General features: G+C 40.3%; 1 protein-coding gene across 2 annotated transcripts in view; it reads right to left on the reverse strand.

The window, feature by feature from the left end:
• Positions 1-20,297, reverse strand: part of pcgf3 (polycomb group ring finger 3) — a 79,422-nt gene that overhangs the window by 29,023 nt on the left and 30,102 nt on the right. Inside the window, exons 2-3 of one of the 2 annotated variants that reach the window (XM_086258729.1) lie at positions 7,121-7,230; positions 2,968-3,085 (exon numbers count right to left, since the gene is read on the reverse strand). In XM_086258729.1, coding sequence (XP_086114855.1) covers positions 2,968-3,085; positions 7,121-7,135 — 133 coding nt within the window. In that variant the 5' untranslated portion in view covers positions 7,136-7,230. Of the gene's footprint in view, positions 1-2,967; positions 3,086-3,232; positions 3,333-7,120; positions 7,231-20,297 lie in introns of those variants that run through there. The other variant, XM_086258737.1, reaches the window with a different exon arrangement.

Here is a 20,297-nt window from a genome sequence, read left to right on the forward strand (position 1 = left end):
GTAAAGTTATAAAAAACACATAAAAAACAAAAACAACATTTCCTTCGCCTTTGAGGTTTCAGCGCCTGATGTCGTCAAGCCTTTTATTTCCTCTTTGTTCTTGGTTTTTTGTCGTTTTCATTTCTTCTGCAAAGCTCCTTCTACATTAAAAACATCAACTTCTTACTTATTGCTGCCAATACACGGAGCAACTCTCAGTTACTCGCCCACTAATCAAATCCGCGATCAAATTGGCTGCTGACCAAACTTTCAAACTCCATTAAAAAGGCCTTTAATCTGTAAATTACCTCAAATGCTCCAAATGAAAGCCATTCAGTTTCATCTTGTAAGACCAGAAAACATTTTAATTTCGGAAGCGCTGCAACTGAAGCTGCACTTTAGCTTCTCTTGGCCTTTGAGGAGTCCTGGATTACTTTGTTTGTTTACTTTTCAAAAGCACAATCAGCTCATACGCAGTAGTTATTATGAACTCTGCAGCCGTTACGATCAGACGCCGGTGAACACACAGAATCAGACTTTCTGCATGAGCGCCGTCTGGTTTCACGCACTAGAAAGCACAAACCAACAACAACCAGTGCAACGTATCTGACTCTTTTCCTCTAAAGCAGCTCTGCCAGACGTTGCTTCTGTTTTTACATGCCGATCATGCCATTTTATTAAATACACCAGCAAAATACATTAAAATAGGCTCTACCTTTATGCAACTCAGTTTTCCGTGTCTAAACAGACGACTTGAAAAGGTTTAGAAGTTCCAAGAAATTTTTAAAAAAGTTTTTGATATCAGTTTTTGAATCTGATTTAACCAAAACCATTTTCAGTTGCATTTTTCCGACACGTACCTTGCATACACATGTTCTCCAATATGAACCAGTCCTCTGCAAAGACTTCTCTTTTTGGTTCCTTCTTTTAAGAAATGGCTCTTTATGTTATGCAATGTCATGACTAAGACCCCAAGTATCTTAAGATTTGATGTATTTACCCAATAACAAAAACCTTACAGTCATCATCACAGGTGAACTCTGTTACCTGATTGATTTTTTTTTGTGCACTAATGAAGTGGTCACTCTGTATTTCAGCAACAGACTGTCTAAAACCAATCCTATTATCACCAAAACTGTACTAACCAGCAGGTGGTGTAAGTGTGGCCCTTATATCTGGAGCTCATGTTAAAAACAAAAAAAAAAACAAAATTAACATTAATTAAGGTTAAGACTTGCTAATATTAAAAAAAAAATAAAAAGGTAAGAAAGTGTAGCCACGAGGAGCCTCTTCATGAGACAAACAAAATGTGAGCAGTCAAACTTAACGCCTTTATAATCAGTCCTTCAGACACTGGTTAAAGAGTCTTTTTAAGTCCAGGAAACTTTAGGAGTTAAAGGCAGGATCAGAATGTGTGTGTTTGGGGGGAAAAGAGGGATTAAAGTTTTGTGTTTGTGGAAAACAAGACCAATGCATGGATAAAGAACCTAAAAGTGACTTTTTGCACATTTCTATTGCACTATTGTGTTTGTGTCTGGTGTTGCAGTCTTTGTTTTTTTGGTTTGCTATTTTTTGTATTTTTTGTATATTTTTTGTATATTGCACTTTATGTAGTCCTGTGTTGATTGTCTGTTATATTGTTTGTTGTACGTCATATTTAGCACCATGGTCTTGGAGGAATACTGTCTCATTTCATTTTGCACTGTACCGCTGCACATGGTTGGAATGACAATAAAACCACTTGACTAATTTTCAGTTTCAGATAGGATGGGAAATATCCACAGTCCTCACAGTGATGAAAAAAAAAAAAAATCCTGAATGCAGATCCAGATCAAACGTCGACCCAATCATCACCTCTGGCACAATTTTCATTGTGCCAAAACTGAACTTTTTACAAAACCTCTTTGGCTGAGTTAACATCAGTGACAGCTGCACTGACTTCGCACAGCCTGCCTTCACAAACATGTAAACGCCTTTAATTACACTGTATGAGTTGAGCTTAAACCTGCGTCCCATTGCTGCATCCTGGAAGCAGTGGGCTGCTCACGCATCGATTTGAAGCTGGTGGCCGATCGCTTGCAACATTTCAGGCTCCAGCTAATTAGGCGATCCTCTAATGTATATACCACCAGGCCACATGTCGACTAATAGTGTTCTTCACTCTTATTGGTCTCTTCAGTTGCTCGCCTGGAAACTGAGAAAAGTTTCTCTCGGGCCCCGCCCACTTTCTGTCACCAGCGGTTATCACTATGGTCACAGCTTTGATTAAGAGAGGGTTTTTCATCATTTTTACTGAAGACGCTGACTAAACTCTGTTTTTAAGGTTACGTCCTAAAAAAACTACTTATTTTCATAGAATTTGTAAGAGAACTCTAAAGATGCTCATGGATCCAGATGAGTCTTTGTGTCTGGGTTAAGGCATTGGATCAGACAAGATAAGACCTCTACCTGCAGCATGAACCAGGTGTTATCACGGCGCTTTATTGAAAACACCCAGCTGATGCATAAGAGGTGACTTAGTTTGATATTTTTATGAGACTAATAAATGTGCAGAATATCTGGTCTGCCCTCTTGTGAGTCTTTGTACGCGCATCTACTTCATATTCAAAGCCATTTGTTGGAAAACACCAGCACAAATAAAGATTGTTTTGAGATTATGCTCTGCAGAAACAGTAAAGGAAGAAGCAACAGTCAACCTGACCAACAGAAACAGCAACAAGCGGCGCTGCACAGATATCAGAAGCATCGCTCAGCCTCCAGGATTTTTTTCCCCGAACGGCAAAGAGCCAAGAAAAATCCTGGGAGACAAAAACAGCCTGTGTGTGTGTGTGTGTGTGTGTGTGTGTGTGTGTGTGTGTGTGTGTGTGTGTGTGTGTGTGTGTGTGTGTGAGAGACACACAACAGAAAACTTAAAAACAGAAGCGAGCAGATGAGAAAGAAGAAGCGAGAGTACTTGAAATCACAGAGTGAGGGGTGGGGAGGACCTACAGGTGTGTAAGCACTCTGTGACGGTGGTGGCGTCAATCAGGTAGCCCTCACACAGACGACATGTGATGTGGGCGTTGATGTGACACAGCTTTATCTTCCTCGTCAGCATGTCGGGGTTCTGGAGGAGGAGACAAATTTAGCAGTTAGCCATCTTTCACGCTTTCGTCAGAACAGGGTTTTTAATCTTTTGATGCCTTTGAAGAAAAAGTTTTATAGCCTACTGCAGCTATTTAAGCCCTGCTGTTCCCTTCAATTTACCTCCTACCTGAGACAATCCAGGTGAATCACCAAATGCTGGCAGTAATGACTTCGAACTAACGACGAAATCGGCCGAGCCTTTAGCTGAGCGTAGCGGCGCTCTCAGACAGGCTGGCAGAACAGGCTGCGGGGGGAGCTGCTCATCTGGTGATTCATGCTTTAACAGAGCTGCACGGGAGCTATGTTGAAAGCAGTGATTTGCTAAACAGGAGCTGAGTTTGCGTTGAGTAACAGCATGACTAACTGTGGTTTCACTCTGCGAGGGGCATCTTTAGGGAGTCGACCGTTCTCACAGAAACTCTGCTCGGGTGTTAACGGTCAACTCACCTGTCAGACCAGAAACTTCACTTAGTGGCTGCTAAAAATGTGACTTTAAATCCTTTTAGATCTGTTTAGATTAGTACAAATAAAATTACAAACAAGACAGATCTTACTGGAAAGTTGAAAATTATGTACTAAATAACTAGAGTTTCATCTTTTTTTAATAAATGCTTAAAATTAGGCTAGAAAATCTCAACTGTTCCTACTCCAGTTTAAATGTGTGTCCTCTGTTAAACTACTGTAATCTCCTACAGTTCAGAGCTCCTACAGTCGTCACATGCATAAAGCCTCAAACAGCTGTGTGCTACATGCACACTGCCCCCGCTCTCTCTCTCTCTCACACACACACACACACACACACACACACACACACACACAGGTTCGTTTGCTTTGGGTGGAAACCTTAAGTTTACAGTTGACAGAGTGTCGCCTTGATAAACAGAACTGAGGCTCAATCAAAGATAAGGCGACAGGCAAAAATGGCTTTTATCTTTCCTTCTGATTTAATTTTTTTTTTTAAACTTAACTTCAGCCTATTTTGATTACATCAAGCAACACTGGTGACCCCATCTGATCAACTCCACCTGATAATCTTTTATGTAGCATTTGTGTGTCTGTCTGTAAATAGTATAGCTTGAAAGGTTTAGAATGAATTCTGATTACACTTAGGTAGGTGTAGGTGTGTCGAATGGGGTCAATAAAATTTGGCTTACGTCCATTGTGGTCCTTAATGTCAACTTAATCATTTATTTATAAGAAAAAAAAAAGGAAAAAAAAGACAAAAAGCCTTAAACTACAAAAAGAGAAGCACTCAGAGAGCTCGAATCTTTTCTAAATATTCATTTTGAGATTGAAGAGATTGAGATTTTAAGTCTTTATATGGTACTATCTATATGTTGACAAAACACCACACTTGTATAGGTCACTTTCATAGTTATAAGGCTTTTTGTGAATTTCTGATAAATAAATCATTAAGTTGACCTTGAATTTCATTTAGCTCTGTCTTGGTTTTGCTGCCTCCACGTGCAAACAATGAGCAAAAGGCATATTCAAAATCCATTTTTATATTCTGGTGGTTCCGACACTGTGTGGCCTTCCTCCACGCCCTGCTTTAGTCAGTCTCATTCAGATCGAGACGGATGTACTGACTTAGTTACAACTGAATTACAGTGGGGAAAACTACCTGGAAAACTACCTGAAAAGCTTTATTTTTGTTTTTTAAAACTTGCTCTGATCTCCACTGTCACAGATCGTTTTTAGAAGAGGATGTCTGAGTGGCATCTTTCTCTTTTATGTGACTGGATCTAGCCCTTCAGCCTTGAAGAGTCACCCTGAGGAGACCCAACACTCTATACATGTTTTTATGGTTTAGTAAATTTACCATAAGGATCAAATGTAATTAATATGCAAAAGTTGCAATATTTCCTTCCTGACAGATAAATCAGAGACATAAAGGTTGACAACAGCAGACTGACTGCTGAGGCCAAATGATCAGATGTGCAACAACCAGTAAGGATACCTCAGATAATGGCCAGCTGCACTCAGTGAAGGAGACAGTGAGACAGCCAACATTCATTATTTAGAGGCTCAAAGCTGCTCAGAAATCCTTCCTGAGTGTCAGACCGATTCAAGAGTCTCCACACCAGGATGGAAAACAATCAAAAATGTTCCTCAAAACATCAGGTTTTCACACAAGTTTAGAGACATTTAAAGAGTTCGTAATGAACAGCACTTACTAATGATAGAAGAAGTTTGTGGTAAGATAATAAATAAAATATTTTTGATCAAAGGTAAATACTGAATAAAATTTTTCTAAATTTGAAACTTTATATTTTAGCTAGCATAATATTAAACTGAACATCTGTTATTTATAATTACTTCTGGGGGGGGGGGGGAAATAAATAAGTAATAAACCAATTTTTCAGGCAGAAAAGCAGTTTGATGCAGAATCAAATGTTTAAGTTCATTACTAAATAATAAATATGATGCTAATTTATCCATTCAACTCTTTAGCTGCCTCCCAAAATGTGAACTTTTCAAGTAAAGCACTGAAAAAACACCACCGGAGTGAAACCTTTTCAGTTTCTTATTAGGCCGGAGGTTTCCAAATGTTGTGCAGTAGTTTGAACTACAGTTTTTCACAGGACTGGATAGTCAGATGAAGGCACATTTCTAGAGCTAACTGTAAATCTACTAAATAAACACCTGATTCAGGAGCTTGTTGAACCACTTTTAGCAGCAATACATTGAATTAATCATTTTCTTTATGATTTTATCAGTTTAACACATCACTGTGGAGGAATTTTGGCTCAATCGTTTTTCCAGTGTTGCTTCATTTCAGTGAGGTTTGCATTCATGCGCAGCTCTCTGAATGTCCAACTACAGCAGCTCAGTCAGGCTGAGGTCTGTTCTGTTGTAGATCTGCTGCTGTGCTTGGGATCATTGTTCTGTTATACGACCCATTTTGGGCTAAGCCTTAGCCTTCAAGCAAATGGAAGATGAGCTCACATTTGACTCTAGAATACTTTGGTACACACAGGAGTTCAAAGTTGACTCAATAACTGCAAGGTGCCCAAATCCTCAGCCCTCTCATCGTGCAGACGACTGGTGTGTCTTTGTGCTGATATGCTGTCTTTGGTTTTGTGCATCATGGACAAACGTCTCCACTTTGGTCCAGAAGTCTTGTAGTTTGTTCAAATTCAGCTTTGCAAACCTAAGCCGTACTGTCATTTTCTTTTTAGAGAGAAGAGGCTTTCCTTTCAGACCTTCAATACTTGTTCAGACTTTTTCCAATCGTACCGTCATCTGCTTCAACCTTTAGGAGGATACCAAGGCCTGTACAGTCTGAGATGTAGCTCTCCATTTTTTTCCTAGTTTCTCTGAGCAATGCACAGTCAGACCGTGGGGGGAAATTTGCTGGGACATCCGCTCATGGGAAGAATTTTGCGAGTTAATTTAACATGTGCTTTTGTTAAAGTAAATGGTAAATGGACTGGTTCTTATATAGCTCTCTATCTGAACGCTCAAAGCGCTTTACACAACTCGTTCATTCCCATTCACACAAGCACTTTTCTGCGTTTTTAGTGCTGTCTAACTAACATTCATACACACATTCACACTCTGATGGATGCATCGGAGAGCAACCTGGGGTTAGAGGTCACACTCGCTGACGATGAGTTAATCAAACTTATGTGTCTGCTGCTTGCCTATTAGCAGTAAAGCTGTACATTTTTTTAAACCATACTGCTGTATATAGCTCAAAGAAGAAATTATGATATTTTAATCAAATGAAGGCTATTTTCTGTAAACATGTCAATAAGCGTCCCTTGAAATTTTGGCTCATTCTTCGGTCTCCCTTGGACATAAAATGTTTGAAAACCACTCAAATGCTCAACAATTATTTCACCATTGTTATGAATCATAACACCAAAACAGAACGTTTTTAGAGGACAGTTAATATCACAGGTTATACATAAACAGAAACTGAAAAGATGAAAGGAAAAGATGCTTCCTGTTATTGTGAAAACATTTTAACTTCTTCAAGCACCGATAAACCTCACAGAGCGATTCTTACCCCTAATACCGCCATGCGTCAACTGTGGGTGGTGCAGCAGCCACGTCTCTTCCTGTGGTTGTGCGGCAGTCAGTGTTAGCTGCTCATCCTGAAGAGCCTCTTATCAAAGCCTACAAACACAGAAAGAAGCAGATTTAATATTGTAAATAATAAGTAATTATAGCAACAGGGCCTTGCTTTAATATCTGTGAATCAATTCACCTGATTTTGATGGCTTAAAAGATCATCAGTGTTTTATATATGAAAAAACTGTGAATAAAATATCAACCATCTACCAGCACGGCTGTGGTTCCTACAGGTCTCTAAATCTGCTGTCAGATTTTAAGCATCCGTCCTTCTGTTAACTTGAGCTGCTCTGCATAATCATAGAGCCAGAGTACCAGATATTTAGCCTAATAATTATTTAGATTTTTAATTATTAAAATAACAGCTTTATATTTGGTTGTGGTTTACTGAAAAACCAAAGAAAGAAAGCCACCCACAGTCAAAACACTCTGGAAAACTACACATCTCAGTACCACCCACACGCCACAACGACTGCTCGGCCAGAGGGAACACACACACACACACACACACACACACACACACACACACACACACACACACACACACACACACACACACAAAAAGCAGGATTGACTGAAACCCCGCTTTAGTTTAACATTGCACAGCGTTCGTGAACGTCACCGTCGTCCTCCACACAGGGAAAGCGGCCATGCTGCAGTGACTGGCTCTGCCGCCGCTGTGTGATTCATCACCTAATTGTAGGAGTCCAACCACACCAGTCACGATGGGCGAACACACACCACCCCTAACGCTCCTTCAAACACACACATACACACTCACAGCTTCAAAAGAAACTGCCTTCAACGGTGAGTCTGCCAGCCTTCCTCTGTCTGCTCATCAGACCATGAAATTAGCCCAGTTAGTCGACAGAGATGACATGCGGCGACGGTTGCTGAGGACACACACACACACACACACACACACACACACACACACACACACACACACACACTGTATGGTGGCCTGTTACAGATCGGCAGCACGTCGATGAGATTCACACACATGTTACAGTCACATGACATCCAGCAACCTTTCTGTGATGTAATCTTTGATATTTCTTCAGACGTTGGGTTGAGTTTAGAGATGGACCGATCCGATATTACGTATCGGTATCGGTCCGATACTGACCTAAATTACTGGATCGGATATCGGAGAAAAATAAAAAATGTAATCCGATCCATTAAATATCACGAAAGCACCTCACAAAACTTGCAACACGCCGTAACTCACCTCAGAACGTATGCATCACGTGATAGAGCAGCTGTGGCATGCAGGACCTGTTGGTGGTCTGGATAGCATGTGGAGCTTCGCTAGCAACCTGGCATTTCATCTCCGACAAAGTTATCCCCGAGAGAAGTAAAGCAAGTGTGTAAGTCCATCTCTGAATGTTTGTAAAGCATTCCCACGTTAAGCTTAACAAGCGACTGCCTCTCGCTCTCCGGCTGCTACTTCAATCGTGAAACTGCTTAAATCAGCTGATCGGCTTTTCTGTCGCGAGTCTGTCTCTCGTTTGTTTTTGGTCCACTTTGCGCCAGAAAGAGGAAACCAGCGGCTGAACAACAGCAGCACGTTTAAGCTTGATAAGCTGTTGTTAGAATTTATTTAATATTACTTTCTACACCAGGATCTTTTTCTACGTAGCTGACGGCTGGTAACTGTGCAGGGGCGGATCTAGCAAAGTTTAGCCAGGGGGGCCGATAGGGCATTAACAGGGAAAAGGGGGCACAAAGACATACTTTTCTTTCTTATTCTCATTTAAAATGTCTAGCTTTTAATAAATAATTATCTGACACCCAAAGTTTTAATTTGATGTAAAATGAATAGAAGTCAATTACTGTACATAGTGACTATTAAGTCTAATATATATACCCTAGTAAGCTATAGTACTTTTTACTTTGGGAAGGTACCATCTGTGCAGTCTGCAATTTTGTTGAAGAAAGATGTTGAATCTATTTAATATTTCTTGAAAAATAATTGATTTCTGTGCATTTTTTTTCACACTGCATCAAATTAAGGTTGATTACGTCGATTAAGCATCATGAGGTGGAGCGTGAGGGGTGGTTCCCTATTTTTTATTTATTTAATTTTGTTGTTGCTGGGAGTTGGAACCCTATTAGTTAGGTTGCTTAATATTTACGCTAAGTACTCTTTAAAATACCAGAATAGGGAGGATGGTGTAGGTCTAAGTTTATTAGATTGATCAGTATTGCTGAACTATGAAATATTTTTTTTGTATACAGGTATAACAGAATAGCTTTAGTGTAGTTGTTGTTTTAAACTTGAGTATGAACTTGCAGACTTGCAAAATGCAGCAAGATATTTTAAAAAACAGTTTTGTTGATTAAAAAACACTATATCGGATTCATATCGGTATCGGCAGATATCCAAATTTATGATATCGGTATCGGTATCGGACATAAAAAAGTGGTATCGTGCCATCTCTAGTTGAGTTCAGAGTTTCCAAAGCCTGAGATGACCCCCACCGGGAACACACATAAAAATAGCTTTAAAAAATAAAAAATACAAATAAAAATAGAAATGAGCTTAAAAAGGAACCAGCATGAAACATCATTTTACCCTAGCCTCATCATTTGGCACAATATGTGGATGACTTTTAAATGTAAAAATCCACCAGCGCCTTGTGTATCTACTCCTGTGGTGGATGCTCAGACTTAATAGTTAGGTCAGTAGAGGTACCGATAAACTCTGTGAGCCAAAAGCTTAAACTTAAGACTGCTGTAAACACCATGTTCATGACATTTTGTTCTTCTTCTTTGTTCGTCTATTACGTCAGAGTGAAGATATCCTTTATATGGTTTTCTCAGAAAAATTGCTGCAGCTTCAAGTTCAAGGGCAGCCAATTAGGAGAATGATGGCTTAAAGGCAGGTGTGGGTTATAGTTATATTGGGACTCAACTATACTCTGTTGCAGACCCGAGGGCCTAGTAGTCCTTCCTGTAATACTATACATGCCTATAGAGACAGGCATGCAAACATCTGACGATGAAATTTGCATCCCACAGTCCCTACTGCTCCGTGGATACGGAAATTATAATCCTGGCCTTGCCGGCACCAATTTATGAAGAGATATATATTAAGCAGAATTGAGTTCAGATTATTGGTGGAGCCCTAGTCCTAGTTTCTCATGCAGCCTCTGGGAAAATTAATTGCCCAACGCTGATTTAAAGGGATGCAGTAGGGAGCTAAAACAAATTGTTCAGCAGAAAGACTGACTGAGTGTCTCCATCATGCAACGTTATCAGATAAATGAGGCTCATTTGTCCCATTTTGAGTCCAATAATAAACACATAGGAATAAAACTCTCCTTGAGGCATGTCAGCTGCTTTGAAATACACATTTGTACACCTGAACTTTACATTTCAACATAAGAGACTCTCACTTTAATGTAATGTTATATAACATTACAGGCTTCCTGCCAGTTTTGAACCATCATGTTCCCAGAGGTGTTGGATGTAGTGTTGGTCATTTCTTCCACACAAGCCCGATAAAAACTGCTTCTTTGTAGCCGAATGCGCACTGCCGACACTTTCTAAAATTTGTCATTTCTTGCTTTACCTTAAGTGACTAATTAGGTATTTAAAACTTAACAATTATTGGCCCATAGCAGCTCTAGTATGCTGAAGCATCAAGACATAACTGATTAAAAACAGAAGAGGAAGTGTCCACAAACTTCTGGCACTGCAGCGTGCATGTGAGATTAGTTTGCAACCTCTAAACAAAACAATTACAAACCTGTAGCAAAGTCAGTCTTCCACATCGTATTGGAAGAACACGCATCTGTATTCTTTATGAACACGCTGTTCTGAGATCACGTCTTTATTTGGACAGCATAGGGGAAAAAATACCTTCAGGCTGTCAGAGCTTTGCTTTGAAATCATATTTGACCATCTATGTCTGTCTGTGGGATGGAATAGAGATGAAATATACAGTATATATAAAGCGTACCACAAAACAAACCACAACTGAGCTCAGCTCAGTTCAGTGCCAACTTGAGGCCGCTGCATTCAGGGTCATTTAAGGATACCAGCTATTTAAAAGCTGCAGAAAGCAGCACAAAAGGCACAGCACTTCTAGCATTATATTAGAGACACTTCCACCATTGTCAACTATCAGATAAAAGCAGCATCCTGGAGGACAAGTGGGTAAGACACACAGCTTTTAATTGCAACTACCATTATCAAATTCATGAAAGGTCTCTGATGCATTTCAGTCTCCTCTGTGTCTCAGCTCATTTCCTGCCCGTCTCACCTGTCAGCAGCAGAGGTGGGAATCACAGTGACTTACAATCTGATACCATCATTTCACATTGCCCGCTGAATTATGCATTTATTCACCGCGTCATTGTTTCAGTGTGTGCACCAGTGGTGTTCGGTTTGAACGAAGCATCAGCTTTATTAATTAGTGCCACACTACAGGCATCTGGCAACACAGTAACAATCTGATACCAGGGGTAATTTGGTGAGCTGTAGGTCACATTGGGCGATACACATATGTTACACCCTGGACAGGTCGCCAGTCCATTTAGTACTCAGAGCAACAACTGCTCACCCCTGAAGCCAATTTAAAGTCACCAGTTAGGCTAATGTCTTGGACTTGGGAGGAGGCCAGAGTACCTGGAGAGAACCCACACAGGCACAAGGAGAATATGCAAAGAAATAGAAAGGTTCTACCCAGCCAGCAGGTATAATGTGATTCTCCTAAATTATTTGCAATATAGTTTCATTTCAGCTTTCCTGCATCTCAGTTTCACTCCAATGTGTCCTCACACATAAATCTCACGTGGAGTGAATCTGACTGGTGAAGTGAAATAATCAAAAAAATCAAGCTGACATTACCACATTAAGATTACTGCAAGCACAATACAGCATTGTGCTTGCAATGCTTCCCGACAAGGGTTATGAGCAAATCTGCTGGGCTCCACGGGGTCTTAGTGACAAAAATGTTGTCATCAGGTAGTGAAAGTAGGATTCTGTGCATGCCTGCCAGGTTTTACTGACCGCTACAGCGTACCAACCATGGCAGTCCTCAAAGAAGTATAGCAGGAATAACTGGTCTGAGTCCACAACAAACTATAGGCCCTGTTTTACAACAACCCTAAAGTGAGAGCAAGAAACACCAACACAGAAAGACTCACTATGACCACAGTTTGTGTTTAAATTTAATGAATAAATAAATATACTGCAAACATACCAAGAAAAGCTGTTGGTATCAGAGGTGTGAAATGCCTCCTAATTGCCAACTCTTTGCTGTTGGCTTCCTTCATCACTATACTCCTTTTAGCTTTATTTAGGCATAAACAGGTGGATATGAGCCAAATATCTGCGGTGTATCCCTAAATGATGCTCTGAAAGCTTTTCCTGACTGCTTGACATTCAACCCTTAACCTGTATTGAAAAAGAACAAACTTCACTTAGTTTTTCTTCACCGTCATTATTCTGAAGTCATGAAGTAGTGATTCAGAGAGGTAATCTGTTCATGGTGTAGAAAGTCTGCTTCAACACATTCACAGTAGATATAAACACAAATAATAACAGCTTCCTTTTTGCCAGGAGAAAAGTAAATAACTTTTTCTGTCCGTCATATTGAAAGGCTTATGTGCACATTATATTTGCTAGAATCACAAAGAGCCATACGATATCCCACTTTTAGGTAAAACAATACAGCAACAGAGGCTAACCAGGGGGAAATTGTTCCTTTGGCAGCATTTTATCTACAAACTTCATTTCCTGAAGTCTGTAATTGTTCTTGTGATTTGCCACATCAAAGTTCCTGCTGCCTTTTCACAAAGAGATGTGAAAATAACTTCCAATATTGCACTTTTTGCTCTTACCCACTTTTATTTTCTCCTGCTGTCAGTCAAACGACCCCACATGCAATTTGCAAGAGGCTGCGGTGCACAGATGTCTCAGCCCAGCAACAAAAAGTGCTTCACCAGACAAGACTAGGTACACCGTTTAAGACTTCAAATGTTTTGGCACTTTAAATTTAACACATCAGGGCTCAAAAAGTTGTCTATTTTATAAATGTACTGGCTCATACAGCATCTCAGAATACTAAAAATGAAATCTCTTACACCAATCGCCCAATCTGGTTCTGCCTGAGGTTTCTTCCTCTCAAAAGGGAATTTTTCCTTCCCGCTATTACTAAAGTGCTTGCTCATAGGGGTCATATAATTGTTGGGTTTTTCCTCTCTATGTATTATTGTAGGGTCTACCTTACAATATAAAGAACCTTGAGGCAACTGTTTTTGTGATTTGGCGCTGTATAAATAAAACTGAATAGAATAGATCCATTAGAATTCAGTACCACGTGATGCACGCCCCATGACGTCATTTGTATGGGACACAAACAAAACACAACAATGGAGGTGGTATAGCTGCTGCTCGGTGCACGGCTTTTTGTCAGACTCGGCGACCATAATGTTGGCGCCGAGTATGGCAGCCTCGTCGCGAGCTCCCCCATACTCACTCTACACCTACGACTGCACAGCCACTAACAGCTCCAACATCATTGTGAAGTTTGCGGACGACACTACAGTGGTGGGTCTTATCACCAACGGTGATGAGACGGCTTACAGGGAGGAGGTCAGCGCCCTGACCCACTGGTGTCAAGACAACCATCTCACCCTCAACGTCGCAAAGACAAAGGAGTTGATAGTGGACTTCCGGAGGTGCAGAGAAGTACACACCCCCATCACCATCAACGGCGCTGCTGTGGAGAGAGTGAGCAGCTTCCGGTTCCTTGGCGTACACCTGGCTGAGGATCTTACGTGGTCAGTACACACAAACAAAACAGTGAAGAAGGCCCAGCAGCGCCTCTTCTTTCTCAGGAGACTGAAAAGATTCGGCATGAGCCCCCGCATCCTCAGGACCTTCTATCACTGTGCCATTGAGAGCATCCTCACTGGATGCATCACCACCTGGTATGGCAACAGCACCGCCTACAACTGCAAAGCTCTCCAGCGAGTAGTGCGGTGCTCTGAACGGATAATTGGAGGTGAGCTTCCCTCCCTCCAAGACATCTACAGGAAGCGGTGCCTGAGGAAAGCGGGGAGGATCATCAAGGACTCCAGTCACCCCAGCCATAAACTGTTCAGACTGCTTCCATCAGGAAGGAGGTTCTGCAGCATCCGGTCCCGTACCAGCAGACTGAGAGACAGCTTTTTCCATCAGGCCATCAGACTGCTGAACACGTCATAGACACCTCAGCTTCACTACTGGAACTTCAACATTATGCACTCCATACTGTATATAAATGCCACTTGTTTTGCACATATTCAACTCTGTATATTTTATATATTTTATTATTATTATTATTATTATTTTATTTTATTTTTTTACTATTTAATTTGTAAAAATGTGTATACACACACACACACACACACACACACACACACACACACACACACACACACAGGAAAATATTTAGTATACACATCCAGAAATGCATACACTATTATATATTGTACATATATTTATTAGTTTCAGGTTGGCCATTCTTGTATTTTGCTCGTTTGTGTTGTTGTGTTTGCACATCTCTGTTGCTTGTGGGGCTCGCACACAAGAATTTCACTCGCATGTGCTGTGCCAGTGTGCCTGCACATGTGATGTGACAATAAAAAGTGATTTGATTTGATTTGATTTGATTTGTTGGTTTTTGTGGAACTGGCCAAATTCAAATATGACAGTATTGATTTTTCATGAAGGAGTCGCCCTTATGACTCATCAATTGGTGGCATGCAATCTGCTGGTGTCACTTTTTCAGATCACCTCAGATTGCTTGGAACCCCGTCTGAGTAGGTATTAAAAAGTACCCGGTACCAGGTGCTACCACCTGATGGAAAACCCTAAAACTAAAAGTACTCGTGGAAAAGGCCTGTTTGTCTAATTTATTTTAAAAACAGTTAAAAAACATCAATCAAAGAAACATCAATCACATCTGAGAAAGTTCATCTTTAAAAAACAAAAAAATGACTGAAACAACTAAAATGACAGATGATAGTTAGTCTAAATCTTTCTTTATGTAGAAATCACTTCTGTTACTTAAAGAAACTCTGATACTGAGTAAGAACGTGAGATGAAAGTAAAAGTAGCAAATTATGTGGCTCCGTTCCCACTCTTATTTTCTTTTTGGAGTGATTCAAGGTGAGACCATCAACATCATCACAGCCTCCCACTCAAACCTGTCCAACAGAAACTTTTTGCCACAAGAAACTCACATTCACGCCAACGGCGCTCTCCTGAAACCAGTCGCTCTGGTTTTTCATTAGCCACAGAAACGACCACATGAGGCTGATCACAGCACTGTTTCTCCCCCTTGAAAACAGACGTCAAGGCAACAGTTTTAATTTGTGCTGGCGATATTCATCTATAGCTTAAATAAAAAGGTATTGTTGCGATGAAGGCATCTTCGTATGTTCACTTCCAGTCTTTATCAGAGATCAATTTTAAATGATCTCTGATGATAAATCTCAAACATGTAAGAACATCTCCTGTGAGGAGGCGCCACAAACAAAGATTTATTCAAAGAAAGACCACACTCCCAGAGGTCTTTACACTGCAAGGTAAACCTACCCTGAGGGACAGCGAAGCTGAAGGGGAGGCAAGGAGAGCGTTATGAGACAAAGGAGAAAAATGAGGTGAAAGACTTTGAGCCTGTCTGAAAAGCATGTTTAGCTCACCACAGAGACATTACTGTCAAAATATAGTTTCATCGCCTATAATTCATGTCAAAACATATTTTTTAAAGCTCCTTAAATTTAAATTTGTTCCTCTAGGCAAAATACAGTCAATTCAAAACATTTCAGGGAGTCATTTCATATCTTTGGAGCTGTTGTGTAACAGCTTGTAAGCAAAGCCAGCTGCCTCAAAGGGGCAGAAATAGCAATGCAGGTGAAATTTCAGTGTGCCGACTTTCGGTGAAGGTCAGAGGTTTTTTTTTTGACCCTCTTGACCCTTGAGAGAAACAAACTGAGCCGACCAAATGACATTTCACTGCAGCAGGTTACTTGTTACAGTCTGCCAAGTGCCACCTTTATGTCATGTGGTGAATGAATAATTTGAGCAGAGTCAGGAGGAAGACGACCATCATAAATGATCCAAACTAAACATGTTTTTAGAACGATTTCAAAAATATACACAGATATATGGAACGGTTTTCTTGTTTGCATTCATTCACTTTAGTGATATTACTGTTGTCAGGCATTATAAATCATGTGCAACTCTTTCCTAAAAACCCAGACTCACTCACACTATTCAAAAAGATGCAAGTAGATTAAGTCAGGCTCTTAAAGGTTGCCTGGAGCTTTTGTTTCTAGATCACCTGCCTGCTTTAGCTTTTGTTTGGCTTCAGCTCTCCATCCTTCTCCCTGTGGAGAAGCACTCATGTCGCTCGGGTTGCACCATGAGACATCTCGCAGTGGACTTGTGCCCTTGTGAGATGGGTTTTGCAGTCAAAAACACCCACTAGTCAATTCCTAAGGTAATAAAAGCAAGTTCCAAGATTTTAACCTTACATCTAAACCTGAGCAGAAACCACTGCAGACGCTTAAAGGGGGGGGGGGGGTGATAAGAGAAAGTTTGAGAGTTAAAAATCTTCCATTTTGGACAAATTGAAGGCGATTACTTGATGCTCTAGACAGACAAGAAAATAGTGCATTACAATAACTTAAGTGGGAAGAGATGAAGACATGATGGGCATCGCCAGTTCACTCTTTGAGACAACTGTCTGCAATTTTGCAATTGCAATTTTTATTTATTTATTTTTTTTAAATTGTAAAAAATGAGAGCAGGTCAGATTTAATGTGAGCATCAATGATAATCAGGCACACTGCTATTTACTATCTAACCATTAACTAACCATTATCCAGTTTGGGTTTACAGAACGGTACAGCAGAATGTCATCGACATACAGATCATAAGAAATGGTTTTAAAACTCATAGTGTGACCTACTGGGAGACTATTCAATAAAATAATAAGTAAAATTAATAAATAAGTAACAAGGCACTTAAACCACATCTTTGTGGAAACCTGCATAGCGATACAGCCAACATCTGGCCAAAAACTACCCAAAAGCCAGGAATTAAGCGAACCACTCCAAACACACCAGAACAACAGGACAGATAGGTCGGTCAACTGGTTGCTAGGCCCATTAAGGCCTTGATGATTTCAGTGGCTGCATGAAAATAATGTGAAGAGGGGATTAGCAGTGAAAATAGAACTTTTAGCAAAGAAAGGGGTATTTCTTTCCTTTGACAGCATTATTTTGGACATTAAAATGTGTTTACTACCAGCAAATCTTCAATTCTTACTCAGTAAAAGTAACAAATCAGATCTGACCATCAAATTAAAAGAGTCAAAGGTTGAGAAATATTTTTCCTGCTACTTTTGAACAACCTCTAGACCACAGAGAAAAGCTGTGTTATGACACAGCATTTCAAATTCGAGTGGCGTTGGTTGTGACCACAATGACAATGGGTGATCCTCAGTCTACTGCTGCATCGCTGTTTCCAAAAGCTTAGTGTAATATCTGCAGAGGGTTTCAGAAACAACACACCAACTGCTCATGTGGAACCAGGTAATAAGGGGAACAATTTTCTTTCAGAATGCAAACCATGACTCTAAATACTTCGATGAATTTTCTGAGTGGGACAAAGACAATTCCCAAACACTACAGCAAATGGTCGGGGGGGAAAGATAAGCTAGGTTTTCTAAGGCAAGTAAAGAAACAAAACAAACAAAACAAAGCTCATCTAAATAAAAAAAAGAAAGAAAAAGAAAGAAAGAGAGAAAGAAAAAAGAGAGATCTAGGCACCAGTGAAGTGTGGGGCTGTCTGCATGGCAACTATTGGACAAGTTACAGAAAGCCACAGAAAGCCCAACAACCAACAGTCCCCAAGTGAAAAACCCAAAAGACTCAGAGAGATCATGCAGCGGGCATGCAGTAAAATCTACGAAAAATCTCATGATTTTACTTCCTCCAGATATTTCTTGTCCAACAAAAGCTCTTTTTATGTCATCCTGGATTCAACTGAACTAAGCAGCAAGTTAGTTTGAGCTTCAGGAAGGTCTTCTAGGGAAAGGGGTGCACTTGATCCGAGTAGTAATAAAAAGTTAAAAGGATAATCATTTCATCCCGATTATTTTGTTTTCAAGATTACTGGAAGCGAAAAATCATAACTGAAAATAAAATCTGATTAATCACCCAGCCCAGCTGATGAGTATTAGTGGATGCAGTTTTAAAACCAGTTGCTCTGGACAGATGGGATAAACTAGTTGCTTCAATAAGGTAATTAATAATCATCGCTGCAAACTTGATGAATCTATTTGACTTTAATGGCTTTCCTTAACAAAGTCACTAGTAAAAAATGTAATTTTATCCCCTCTTTGGGATAAATCATTGTTTTCTTATCTACACACACGGATTTTTTTTTGTTGTCGTTGTTTTAAATTGCAACAAGACATTTCTTCCTCCCCACAGCAGCTTTACAGCTTCCAGCGCACTCATTGATTTTGAGCCACTATTATAATGCAATTCACACTCAGCAATGCAGCCAAGACTTAAGATTAACAACGTTTGCAGTCAATCATGAGCCGAACAACTGGCTCAGTAGCTGATAAGTACACAGAGAGACACACACACTCTCTCACACACACTCTGGCATCACAAAGAGCCCCTGTTGGCCTGCCTGTGGGTATTGGAGTGTTTGGCCTCGGTATAAATTGGCCGCCAGCTGGAGCGACGGACACTGAAGGCCTGCATCAGTGGACGGAGCCAGGAGGAGAGGCCTCTGCTTGTTGTGGAAGCTCGGGCCTCATTTCAATACACACACATAGACACAAACACATACACAGAGACTAAAATCCACACAAACTACACAAAAATGGAAAAGCACTCTTGCCTGAGTATTCACACACTTGCACACACATCCACCGTCACACACACACTTATTGTCTCCTCTTAATTCTGTTTGATGGCCCTCAATCCTCCAGCCAGTACTCAGTGCCTGGGGAAATCAGTCAGACAATAGACGGGATCCAAAGAGAAGCAGACTGCAGCAGGCCAGGAGGCTGTATGGGCTGCCAGGAAGCAGCAACACTTGAATAATTGAGCTCTGAGTTGAGGTTGTGAGGGCCAGCGGTGGAGTTATTGAAGCTAATATGCAATTTGCCCCACAGGTCAGACACAAAACAGAACAGATCCTAAGAACAGAAATAGCTGGAGCTCGAGTAATCCAAAACAGTTACTGAAAGTTTTAGAAATTTTACGTTTATGCTTTTAAAGATGCGGTTGTTCTGAATTTCCTAAGCACAGAGAAGATCCTTCCTTTTTACTTCAGACTGGAAAGAGCGAGGAGTGAGATGTGGGGGGCTGAGTACACTAAGTCTTTCCCAGAGGCAACGTGGAAAAGAAACCGATATTCACATGTCTGATCGCGGTTACAGCATCCCACTTCTTTTAAGCAGGTCTGGCACAATCATTCACTTTGCCATGGAGAGAATATTTCTCACCTTGCTTTCTAAAATGTTCCTGGACACTACCTACACACCAACTTGAATTAACTTATATCTAATGAATATTGATCAAACTGGCGATTATCTCATGAGTAAAAAAAACAAAAACAAAAACAAAAAACTAACAGAAAGATACTTAGTATGGGTTTTACTGCAACATTACACATTTCTACTTTCCTTTTTAACACTGGAAAAGCTAATAGTGGAGTAACTTCAAAAGAATCTCCTTTATAAATGACATAAACAATTCACATTATTAAAAGAGCTGCAAATTATTACGCAGCCCTACTGATCCAGATCTCCTAGTTGCAGCTGTAGAAATTATTAACTACCATAACTAAAACAGCTCTGTTAGCCTTTCACATGCAGATCAGTTCTGCTCAACTGAAAACAAGTCAGCATTTTGTGAAATCTGGCAACCTTTTACCGAGATTAATTTAATGAAAACATTAAAACGAGACTAATTACTAAATTAATTGTTTTTGGGAAACAAAATTCATAACTTGTGCTAAAAAAAAAGCCCTTTTGTCGTATGGTTTACAAATTGTGTGGGGTTCTACATGAAGCCATCTTCAAA

The sequence above is a fragment of the Aulonocara sp. 'chitande type north' Nkhata Bay genome, linkage group LG2 (assembly GCF_057382095.1).
Source record: "Aulonocara sp. 'chitande type north' Nkhata Bay isolate Kocher_YH1m ecotype deep benthic linkage group LG2, A_spYH_male_GT1.1, whole genome shotgun sequence".
NCBI lineage: Eukaryota > Metazoa > Chordata > Actinopteri > Cichliformes > Cichlidae > Aulonocara > Aulonocara sp. 'chitande type north' Nkhata Bay.